At 52.4% G+C, this 12,509-nt stretch overlaps 1 protein-coding gene across 3 annotated transcripts in view; it reads left to right on the top strand.

Moving 5' to 3' along the window:
- CA5A (carbonic anhydrase 5A) overlaps window positions 1-12,509 on the top strand; it is a 31,790-nt gene that overhangs the window by 2,841 nt on the left and 16,440 nt on the right. For all 3 annotated transcript variants that reach the window (XR_008373186.1, XM_053554627.1, XM_053554636.1), the window contains exon 2: window positions 3,054-3,248. Coding sequence is in view for 2 of the 3 variants with exons in the window: in XM_053554627.1 (XP_053410602.1) it covers window positions 3,054-3,248 (195 nt within the window). In the remaining variant the exon portion in view is untranslated. The remainder of the gene's footprint in view (window positions 1-3,053; window positions 3,249-12,509) is intronic.

Below are 12,509 nucleotides of genomic sequence, written 5' to 3'. Positions count from 1 at the left end.
GGACGTGACAGAGTCTGTCCAGTGTGCTAAATCTCACTTCTCAGTGGATGTCAAGATTTGTGCTGGCCGGAGAGACTCTTCTGAGAAAACGATGGAAGCCCAGGGCTGCTGATGTAGTTATGAGTTAGGTGAAAGCTGGAAGAAAGGACATGTGGCAGAAGACCCTGTTGGGGCTGCAGGCCAGTTACACCAGCCCCCAAATCTAACTCCCCCACACCGAGGGGGAAGCCTGGGCTGTATCCAGGATGTGTGTGAGAATGCATTAGGGCCAGCCATTTCCCCACGCAGACCTGGCATTGTTTTAGGGCCCGTAATGCGTTCTGCTGGACAGAAGTGTCCTGGCCAGGCTGTAGGGCAGGGGGGCTGATGTGCATCCGGGTCTGTGTCATGTACAGGAAGGCGTTGCAGGAGTGTCTCAGGTGCAAACTAGCTTATCTGTTCAGCAAACCTGATTTGTCTTACACCACTATTCTCATTCCTACAGATGAAGAAACTGAGGCTGAGGACAACCTGCCCAGTAATTCCAATAGTGAGTGGGGAGAGCTGGGCATTGAGCCTACAAACATGACTTTCTCCCTGCACAATGTTTTCATTTGTTTGTCACCCTCACTCTGTCACCCTTGGTAGAGTGCTGTGGTGTCATAGTTCACAGTAATCTCAAAATCCTGGGCTCAAGCAATTCTCCTGCCTCAGCCGCCCAAATAGCTGGGACTACAGGCGCCCACCACAACACCCAGCTAATTTTTCTATTTTTAGTAGGGACAGAGTCTCCCTCTTGCTCAGGCTGGTCTCTAACTCCTGAGCTTAAGGGATCTTCCTGGCTCAGCCTCCCAGAGTGCTGGGGTTATAGGTGTGAGTCACTGTGCCCAGCCCCCTTTGCGTAATGTTTAAAACTTTAAAAAAAGAAAATCACCTGGCAACAAATATTGGGAGACTGGCTGTGAAAATCTGTACCTTAACGTTTCTAGAAAATTTTGCAATCTGGCCATACAGACCCCTGGAGGTGCCCCGCTGGCTTCCAGCCAGGGGCTCAGGGCGGGGATCCATGGCCCATGGCAGCCCTGCCTCCCTCGGCAACTTGTCCACTTGAGTAGGGAAGCCAGACACATGGGTCTAATCATAGGTTTTCTGGCCTTGGGAGACCACTGGGGAAAGGTTTAGGGGTATCCTCTCCCTGGAGACCTGAGCAACAGCTGAGAGCCCCAGGAAGCCGCAGTGGGAGATTCCAGGAGATGGGCTCTGAGCTCAGACCCTGTGGCTGACTCACTAGAGATGCTGGGAAAATGACTCAGCTCCTGGCCCTCTATCCCACAGCAGGGATTATTCATTCAACAAACATCTGTTGCATCAGACATTGTTTAAGCACATACACAGGTGAGCAAAACTCCTGCTTCAGTTTGAGGGAGACGGACAGCAAAGCACAGCAAGTCCAGGATAAGAAAAAGCAAGAAAGAAAATTAAAACACGCAAACAACCCACTGCTGACCATCACCATTATTTCCTGCAAGAAAGAACCTTTTTAACACTAAAAGGTAGAAAAGATGTGATTGTGGAATAAACATTCTGTGATTCTGCAATCTTTTTTTCATTTTAAAATGTATTATACGTCATGCTACTGACCTTTGATGGTTTACTTATTAAATAACAGCTCCTAAAAAAAATTCTCAAGTTCGTTAGAGAAGAAAACACAATCATGTGTTAGCCATTAGCCTCTCGGGGTGGGAGAGAACTTCCACAGGCCTGTAAATCTTTCTCCATGTGTGCCAGAATTAGGGTGTATGCCCTTTGACCCAGCAATTCTGTGGTTAGTTCACAAGAAAGAGAATAATCCAGATAAGAATACAGAAAGTAATAGAAACTTCATCACAGCTTTGTTTAAAACTGGGGAATAAGGGCAGCGCCTGTGGCTCAAAGGGGTAAGGCGCTGGCCCCATATGCCGGAGCTGGCGGGTTCAAACCCAACCCCAGCCAAAAACTGCAATAAAAAAAAAAAAAAAAAAAAAACCTGGGGAATAAAATGGAAATAATCTAAATAACACTAATGAGTTAATTTTAACAATGGTGATGTAACTACATGGAAAACATACCACCATTAAAAAGAATTGTATTTTTTTCCACTGACAAAATGATCTCACGTTGTTAAGTGACAAGATAGTATATAGACTAGGATCCTTGTTCATTTAAGAAGACCCCAGATCTGCTCGGCACCCATAGCACAGTGGTTATGTCACCAGCCACATACACCAGGCTCGCCAAACAACAATGACAACTGCAACAAAAAATAGCTGGGCGTTGTGGCGGGGCCTGTAGTCCCAGCTACTTGGGAGGCTGAGACAAGAGAATCACTTAAGCCTAAGAGTTTGAGGTTGCTGTGAGCTGTGACGCCACAGCACCCCACGCAGGGCAACAAAGTGAGACTCTGTCTCAAGAAAAGAAAAAAGAAAACCCCAGATCCCTCCTGTGCAAGGTGTTTGCCCAGAGCTGCCTGGGCAGACATCCCGGTGCAGGCCACTGCTACTTCCCCTGTAAACCTCTCTGCACTTTCTGAAAGGTTTTTCTTAGTAAACCCTTACTTTAAAAGCCACACTCAAAACATTTTGAAAAGACTCTCAGGGGGAGGGGGCAGAGGCCTACTTGGATTCGCTCTCTTGCAGTCGGAGTTTTACTTCCTCCATGTGGATAGAGAAGACAGGAGTGTCTCCCATATCACTGGGGCAAGATTCCTGCCACTGGCAAGGGAGGTGACAAGCCTTCCCGAGGATAGTAGTCACTCTGTTCTGCCCACCTTCCCGCCAGCCTACCTCCTGCCCTCTCTGGGGCCGCGTTGTGTGACAATGACCACACAGACTCAAAAGGCCACCAGCAGGCGGTGGAGGGGGGCACTGCTCTGGGTGAGAAGGGAAGTCCGAGTCTTGGAGTGGTCCAGAGAGGAGGGAGCAGCACACATGAGAATGCAGGATTCGGCTTGGCCCGGCTCCACACTGACCCTGTTTCCCTAACCTGGTTCCTGAGGGGTCTCATGTGGCCGTGTCTCTTCCTCTGTCTGCCTGCAGTGCACCCCCTCTGGACAGGCCTGGTCCCCATGTCTGGGGGCACCCAGCAATCTCCAATCAACATTCAGGGGAAGGACAGTGTCTACGACCCTCTGCTGAAGCCTCTCCAAGTGTCCTACACCCCGGCATCCTGCCTCTACGTCTGGAACACCGGCTACTTCTTCCAGGTGGAATTCGACACCACCGAGGGGTCAGGTGAGCCGGGGTGGTTTGAGGCCTTTCTGTTCTCCTGTCAAACCCAGGAGTGGGACCATGGACTTAGCAGAGAGGTGGGCAGAGATGCTGTCTGGATGCAGAGGACAGAGACCCTCTCACTGAACGCCAGGACAGAGCAAAGGTTCACAGGGGACAGGAGCATGGCACTCACTTTAAAGGTGACAATTCCCTCACCTGCCACCTGTGTCACACAGACTTACAGAGCAAAAGTAGGCCCTTCCCTCAAAGGTCTATGCTCTAGGCTGGGGAACATGAAGCAGATGGGGCAGAGGCTGGGAGAGGGTGGCAGCTGTAACCCCCATGCTGGGCTGGAAGGAAATCAGGCTCATGGCAGGGCGTCGGGAGCCTAGTTTTTATTCAGGGTTAGGTGACCACAGGAGTTGTGAGAAGTGACCTGGCCATGAGCACCGACTATGGAGGGGTGGGCATCAGGGACGAGAGAGAGGGCCGGGTGGAGGTGCGGGGCAGGGGCGGTGCTGGAAGGACAGTGTCCCGGGAGGTGCCAAGAGAGGTCCCAAGAGCTACAAGACCTCAAACCCTCAACAGTAATCCTCCACATCAGGTGGCTGCTCCGTTGGGACTGGGAAGCTCCTCTCTATCTCCATGTTACTCACAGTTGTCACAGAGGTGGCACCAAGAGGTGCCATTGTGGCCTTGCTTGTGCTGACACTGACGCGTACCAGGCATAGGGTTCCTCCATGAAGAGCCCCATTAGAACTCTGGGTGCTAAGTCAGGTGTGCTGCCCTAGCAGACAACAGGTGCCATCACACCTGCTGCTAGAGTGATTAGGTGTGTCCTGTGTGGCTGCACTGGGGAGGACTTGGAGCCCCAGCCTGGTTGGCTCTAGGCTCTGCCCTGAGCCTTTCCTCTTGCTGATGCCACTTTGCGTCCTTTTGTTGTAACAAAGCTTATCAGTGAGGGTGATGATATGCCAGCCCTGCCAGTCCTCCCAGCGAGTCACCAGGCCTAGGGGCCCCAGCGCAGCTGCAGTCCCTCTCTGGCCAGCCACCACACCCTCCATGTGCCCGGTGACCTCCCATGAAGACATAAACTCCACCCCAGCAGGTCTTTGTCTTTCTGGCTATTTTACAGCAGGCATCACAGGTGCTCGGTAAATTGATGGAAAAATAAAGAGTTCAAGGATCAAATGAGCCTCCATTTCTTCCCAGGGCTGAGGAGAGAAGGGGTGCCCTCTTCCAAGGCTGTAGGGGAGGAAGGGAGGCCACCCCGGGCCAGCGCCCAGCACTGTGTCTGCCAGATAAGCACCTAGTGTGCCTGTCAGTGCCTGCTTGGCCGCTGACCCTGGGTCCACACCACCTGCCTATCAATGCAGGGCAGCCAGCAGAGAACTTGCTTCCACACCTGCCTTTGCATCTGCCCCACAAGCAAGTGTCAAGGCACAGGCCACCTCTCTGAACCCCAAACACACACCTGGAGCTTTCCAGTGCTCCCACCTTTGCCGGAAGGTCTGCCTAGCGTGTCCAGGCTTTCTCAGGATACCTGTGCTTTCCTTTCTACCACAAAAGACTGCACACTCCTAGAAATTCTCCACCACCCCCACAGGGCCCTCCAGAGCAGGCACTGTGAGTCCTGACCACATGTGCACGCCTTCCCAGGGCCCAGGCAGAGGGACCCAACAGCACATGGTGGCCCAGCCGGAGCCTGCTCCCACCTCCAATGGACAATCATCAGGGCAGAGCACAGACAGGTCCTCTGCCTATGCAGTGTCTCACCCAGCCCATGGCTCAGCCCTTCCAGGCATCTCCTTCCTCCTCTCAAGGGTGAGAAGCAGCCACATTTCCCCAGCAGAGGCCTGTGCCCAGTCCCTCTCATGGCTGATTGTGGTCAGGCCTCATGGTAACCCTGAGGGACCCGTCTCACATAGGGTTTGCTGAATGCCAGTGACAGAAACTCCCAGTCTGGCCAACATAAGCAAAATGGAACTTCATGGATGGACAGAACCAGCTCAGAAAAGGGAAAGGTGGGCAAACCAGACCTTGGGCACCAGCAGGACAGGGCCAGCCTCAGGGGTCTGGGGAGCAGCAATTTGCGCATTTATTTATTTGTTTGCAACCTCTTTCTTGCCCTTGTTGATCTGTTTCAAGTACAAATGCCCAAGAAACAACTGAAATTGGCTTTTCCATTTTCATGTGGTTAGATTATTTTAAAAACTCTTACACAGCCACTTAAAAAATGAGTAAAAAATAATAATTCTTGCAGGTTTAATTGTGTGGGCTGATAGTTGTGTGACTATGTTAATAATTTGAGAAAAACGCCTATCACAGACATAGGTGAGTTAGTAGGGAATTCACACTCCTGTATAATCTTCGTGTGCAGTTTTGGGTCTTATTGACGATTCTATAACAGATTTGTTTTCCTTTAAGTCATAGAGTACGAAAAACTTTGAAGGTTCTTTTGGACTTTTGTATGTTTATAGTTAAGACACATTTTACAAAATAATTCAAATCCCCAAGACAAAGGGGCTAGTGGACACTGGGCACCCTAGCCTAATATTCCCACCAGGACCACAGCCGTGAGTGAGGAAGGGGTGGGCCCATGGGAAATCTGATTCCATTCCTAGAAGGACTCCAGGCCCGACAGACAGACCTGTTAAAGCGCCATCAAGCAGTGACAGCGGCTGTCACGGCACAGAACCTCACTTGAGGGAAGAAGAATCAGAGGCTCAAGGTTGTGTGAACACAGGTGGAGGCATCAGCTTCCGCCCCAACTCCTGGAGGTTGTAAGGCCCACCTACTGGCCCCCTCTCCTCACCAAGGGGTACACTGCACACACTTGGGCACTCCTATTATGGTCATGTGGCACACAAACCCATCTCACAGATGAGAAATTGGCCTCAGAGAGCATATTGGCCTTAGACCTCAGAGCCCACATTACAGGGTCCTCAGCTCTCCCAGGAAGGGATTTTGGGGAGTGTGTGCACCCCAACATCCACAAGCCATGCTCATGGTGGGCCCCAGGAGAGCCTGCAGCCAGCTCAGGGCCCAGCCAGCCTGCATTTCCCTATGGGGGCATGGAAGCTGGGGCCAGTGAGGCCTACATGGGGTTCCCCAGCCTCACCCACAGGGCAAGAAGCAGCCCACTTGCCCACAAGGCCTGGGGCAGTGATAGGTCTGCCATGCTTTCAGGGCACCCTTGCTGCCTTGTTTTTTTGTTTTACTGGTTTACAGCATGTGTGTGCCTTGGAATCTACAAGTTTCTGTATCCCATGGCCATTTGAGCTCAGATTTTAGGCTGGAAAACAAGACCACAAGTCGAAGCCTCCTTTCCGTCAAGTCTGTCAGCTTGCTTATCTGTCTGGCCAGCACACCGTCCTCCTTCTGGGGACACCCCTCCCATTTCACTGAGGATCTGCCCCTCCCCAGCGGACAGCACTTAATACACTAACCCCCACCAGGGGCGGGCCCGGGCAGGCCCCCATGGGTCGTGGGACACACACCCTGCACTCCTGGGGAAGATATGACTCTGCAGAGGTCAGATGCAGGGCTCCTGTCCCTGTCCCGTCTCCTTCCGGTTGTCGCTCAGCGCCGTCCTCATCATCGCCATCCCAGCACCCAGGTTTCCCTCTGCCCCGCCAGGGTGGTGCTGAGCGCGCCACTCCCGAAAGTGGGCGTTGCCGCTCGGGACCGCCCCTCCCCTGGCGGCAGTGATTGGCCCAGGGATGAGCCAGTGAGTCAAGCCTGACCAATGAGAGCCGAAGTGTTATTTCTGGGTGCTATATTAAGAGTGTCTTTTTCTCCATCGAGTCTCCTCTGAGCCTGCCTGAGAAGGGTCCCCAACAGGGAAGTAAAACCAGGGCGGCGAGAACGGGAGGCCCCCGCCAATGCTCAGTTCATGCTGCTGCCCTGCCCGAGGCCAATCAACCCCTGGACTAACAAACCTTTTTTGTTGTTGTTAAATTAATTGGATTTAAATTTCTGTCACTTGGTTCCAAGAGTCCTGAGTACAAGCAGACAAGTAAACAGTGACTAGGTTGAGAGAAAATAAACAGAAGGGGAGGAGTGGAGAGTCCCCAGGATTGGGCCTATCACACTTCTCAATAGTGGAGTGGCTGGAGGCCCCTGGGGAGGGGAAATTGGCCGAGGTCCACTCTACGTGGCCCCTGCAGATTGTTGTGCGTTATGACTCAGACTTGTTCTCAGAGAAGTTCCGCCTGGTTGAACTTTCAAAAGGGTCTCCTGGAGGAATGGCCCTCCCAAGTCTGTGTCCAGTGGAGTGCTGGCCAGGGGAGAGCAGCAGGCTTTCTGGGCATGATCTGTAGTGTCTGCCACTTTCCATGGTGTAAAGACTCTCAAAGGCCAAGTTTAAGCTTTCAAAGTGAAGTCACCAATGAGGGAGCTGGAAAGAGATTTGCACAGAGGCTCCCCAGAGTGGGTCCCAGCCAGCCCCCGGCCCTGTGTCCCTGCCCTCCTCCCTCTCATCTCTGCAACCTCCAATCTCACTTCTGCTCAAAGTGAGGAATTCACTGTATGCCTCAAGCTTTCTTTGGGTGCACACATGGCAGAATCCCAACCCAAACCGACTCAGACAAAGAGGAAGGAGGTTTGTTGGCTCAGATCCTAACACGTCCAGGGTATGGCTGGGTCCTGGGGTACACACCCCTGAGCAAGGTGCGGATCAGAGTGGAGGAAAGAGACTTCCCAAAGGGACATGGGGGGTGTCCTACTCCCAGCAGTGAGAACAGGGGAGTGGAGGGAACAGCGGGACACGGACCCCTGGGCTCTCAGCCTTGCTATTGCCCTGAGCAGACCGTGGCTGTCCCTGACTTGGTTGCTTTAACATCCAAGGCTCCTGCCTGCTATTTGTAGCCAGGCCTTTGCCATCTGACCTGGCCCTGACCCCCTTCTGTCTTCCCCAACTTCCTGTCTGGTTCAAAGGGACTCACCCCACCCAGCCACAGACTGAAAGAATTATCTGGGTATCTCTCCCTGGCCATATAAATTAGTAGGATAATTCCTCCCATGGCTCATGTCCGCGCGGGCCAATCTGGTTTTACTTTATTTATCATTTTCCCAAAGACCCAGCTTCCTTTCGTTTCTCTCCTACTCAGCTGCACATGACTCTGCCTTCCCACCCCCCCATCACTACAGCTTGTTTTTCCAGCGTCTTTCCCCACTTTCAGATTTTCTGTCCCCTTTGTTCACCTCTGATGGGAATTAGGAGCAAAGAGAACAGAACACACAGGTGAAGGACTGGCGGGGGAAACTTCCAGGCAGAAAATGGGAATAATGAGACTCTCCCATGCATTTCAGATACATTTATCTTCCTGGACAGAAGGAAAGGAAATGCCTTGTGAGCAACAAAGGGAGTGAGCAAAGGAGGCGCTGGGTGTAGAGGTGGTTCTGTGTAATGGCTCATGTCTGGGCCACACTGACCAGTGCGCACCAAAATCCCAGAGAGAGACAAAGCTGGAGGCCCTGGACACCCTGTCCATGTGGATGCTGCTGGCATTTCTCTGGGAGGTGAAGGATGCCAGCACTTAGAGATGAAGCGGCCAAGGGCAAGGGATAGCAGGGGCGGGGCAGGGGCTGGCTCTGTGCAACCTGCATGCGCCGCCATGGCAGGTCATCTGTGTCCTTAAGGGCAAGTACAAGAGGGTCCAGCATAGGGGTGAGGGCCTGGGCTCTGGGCCCAGAGAGAGCAGGCTGTGCGTCTCCATTCTTCTGCTCACAGGGGGACGGCAAGAGCAAGTCAGCTGAGCTCTCTGACCCTCAGTCTCCTCCTCTGATCACTGACCATCTGACACCGGCCCCACCAGGTTGTGGGAGGGCCCATGCAAAGTGCTTGGCCCTGAGCTGGGAAGAGTTGATTGCAGGATACACAACAGCTTCGCAACCGCGCTTCCTTCAAAATATAATAATCCCAGCAACGCTCTGGCAGTGTGCACTTGGTGATGTCCCCACCAGAGGACGTGTAAAGAAGAAGGAGCAGCTGCTGCTCTCTGGCTATGGGGGACTTGATGTGTCTGCCCTATCTCCCCAACCAGCTAAGGAAGGAGAAACGGGAGCTCCAGGCCAGTGACACGATTGTCACTCATATGCAGACTTCCTAAATGGCACTCATAGGCAAGGACAGTGACGGGCAGCTAGGGTGCCAGACGCTTGCTAACGCCCTTCCAGCACTGAGCTGAACTTTAAGTGGTGTAAATTTGTAAAGTGGGTCTTTCTGTCCTCTAAGCACCAGGAGCCCCTGACACGCTCTGCTCCTGCAAGCCCAAGTCCCAGGGTGCCATTCACCAACACAGAATGGGCTGCCAGCACAGCGCCGCATACAGTACAAGCTCAATGTGCGCTTGGTCCTAGAGGGAGTAAACGACCAGACCACTGTGGTCTTGTGGTTTCCTGGCTTTGCTTCTGTCCGTTGAGGATCTTCAGCTGCAAGGCAAAGAAACAGACTCCAACAACATAAGTCAAAAGGGGAGATGTCCAGAGAAATGGAGGACCTTCACCTGGACAGGTGGCTGGAGGCACGGCAGGACCACTGCATCAAAGACTCCTTCACCATCTCTCTGAACCCTGAACCAGCCCAGGCAACATCCACGTCCCAGGGGAGACTTCTGTTGACCAGGCAAGGCCAGGTGCTGTCCCCAAGTGAAAGGAGACAGCTTGGGACTTGTTAGCCTCTCTGATGGGGCATGAATTGGTATTTCCAAGAAAAACACAATGAAAGAAGGGAATTCCTCAGAAGGAAATTCCAGCACTACCTGCAGGGCTGTGCTAGGGAAGTACGTTGTAAGCATCTCTGTATTTGATCCTTGCCGTGTTCCCAGCAAGCGGGCGTCGTTACCTTTGTACCAATGTCTAGTCTGAGCTGCAGAGAGCTAAAGCAACTGTGCAAAGCCGCTCCATGTGAAGCCAGGATGTGGAGGCAGCCTGCTGCCCAAACCACAGCCAGTGTGCAGTGAGCTCAGGTTGAAGTCCCAGGGAACGACCTGGTTCCCTCATTTCTGAGCCTTGGCAGTGGGGCTCGAGGGAGGGGCTCAGCAGGGGCACTTACCAGCCACAAGCTGCAGCTCCTACCTGCCTGGAAAAAGTTACAAAGACTTTCATGGTTGGGGAACACATAGAACCCTTCGCCCTGTGCTTCGGAGGAATAATTGTGCTTTGCAGTATTAGTTAAATCCCAGAGCGGCACCAAGAACAGGCTGATCCTTTGTGACATCGTGTTATTTGCAGTTTCAACTAATTAAAACATCTCAAACTTCTCCAGTACTAATTTTAAGCCTTAGGACAACTCAAGCCTGCCAAAGGCCTGCTTATCTTGGTAAAAGCTGCGAACTGCAAATAGACGTCTACTGACCATGTCTGCTATAATCCACAGACATTCTTAACCAGGCCAGCACATCATGTCAGCTGTGAACGTCACCTGTTGTGGAGTTTCAGGATCTGGCACTTGCTAATGCAATTGTCTGGTTGTGCCTCAACAAGCCAGCTCATGTCCACCTGCCAGAAAACACTGGGCGGTGGGTGGCTGCCACCACTCGGTGGACAAACCCTGCCTACAACAGGAGCTGGAGGTTGTGAATTGGGTTTGCCTTTGTTTTAATTAAAGAGAGTTACTGTGACACTGTGTTGTCATTATGAAAAGTCATTTTGAAATGACTGTATCTGGGTCTGCAGCTTTAACTTTCCTGGCAAATAAGTAGCAGAATTTGGCCAGAGCCCTGCTCTGAGAGCTGAGGACATGACCGTTATGCCCAGGTTGGGGTCGCCAGGCAACCCACTTCTCTGCGCCTCATTTTCCTCCTCTCAAAGCTATGCATAGGGTGACTGTGAAGAACTGATCCCACAGGGTCATTGCTATGCCAGCAGAGGGCAGGAGCCCAGTGAGTGCTGGCCTGCAAGCCTGCTGCCCTCACACCTGGTGTCCCCCACCATGAGCCTCTGAACTCGGCTCAGACTCTGGGCCCAGCCCCTGTCATCCCGCAGTGCTGTCTGCAGAAAGAGTTCAAGGCACGACTCCCTAGTCTGTAAATGAATGCCCTTGAACTTTTGCTGGCTCTACTAGTCAGGCCTAATTTTGGAATTTGCAGTGAGATTACAAATTTACAATGAGATTTGTCTGTTTCAACTTGAAAGAGGCTCAGTATGTGGCGCTCTGACACCTGATTTGATTTGATCCGAAAGAGGCTCCTGCTGGCACTTTTGAATTAAAGGGCTGTGCTTTTTAGCATGCCGGCCTCACAGAGCCTGTTGTGTCTCCACATATTTGCCACCATGGGTCCCTCAAGCCCAGCCCAAGCCAGACTGCAGCCGCTGCGCCCAGAAGCCCAGCTAGACTGGCCTTCCTATCCACTTGTGCTCCAGGAGAGTGAGGTTTGGGCTCTCCCTTTATTTTTCTTGCATATTACAAAGCTTGTGAGACATGCTAAACTTTGGGGGCCGTTCCGTGAGCTTGCTTGGTTCCCAGCCCCAGATAGCTGCTGTTCCAAGCAGGTCCCTCATTCAGATATGAATGACCAGGCATCTGAACCAGCCTGGGACGGAACTGTGTGTCCTGAAGGCCCCACTGAAAAGGAACATTCTCTCCACAGTGGGCAAGCACCCCGACGCAAAAGGGCTGCTTATCTCTGAGTCCCTGTGTCTACTGCATCAGACAAGCAAGGAGCCCAGTGGGCCAGTGGCTGCTTCAGGAGAGAATTCTGGGGACAGTTTTGTGTCAGGGAAGAGTTGGGCATAGAGCTCCCTGGGCTCTGGTCCTGCTCGGGGTGGGGCCATGGGAAAACTGTGCAGGCTCCAGGCTGGGCTCAGCTCTTCACCTGCCAGAGGAAAGGGTGCTCTGAGGTCCCTCAGCTCGACCGGCTCCCATTCTCACTGCTTGGTGTTTGGCAACTGTTTTCTGCAACGTTTCTGCTGGCAGAGGTCTGGCTGACACCCAGCCGGTGACGGATTTATGCCTTCTGCAGTTGGCATTGTTGTTCCCAGAGACCCTGTCTATCGGCCTGCATAGACTCACAGGATGCTCAAGCTGAGACCACAAGGAACATTTAGTTTGAAATTATTTTTAAATATATAGAGTTGCTGAATCCCTGAAAGGTTAAGGGATGCATAATTCTCGTTGTCATCATCTGACACCTTACAAAATGCTTTTCCTATCCTCATCTAACTTGACGCTGCCAGCTCTCCTCACTTTACGGGTGGAGGCTTAGGCTCAGAGAGACTCAGCTATCTGCCCATGATCACACAGCAATTTAGAGGCAGAGCTAAGCTGCAAATGCAGTC

This window comes from Nycticebus coucang, chromosome 2 (genome assembly GCF_027406575.1).
Source record: "Nycticebus coucang isolate mNycCou1 chromosome 2, mNycCou1.pri, whole genome shotgun sequence".
NCBI lineage: Eukaryota > Metazoa > Chordata > Mammalia > Primates > Lorisidae > Nycticebus > Nycticebus coucang.
This window is presented reverse-complemented; position numbering and strand designations above follow the sequence as displayed.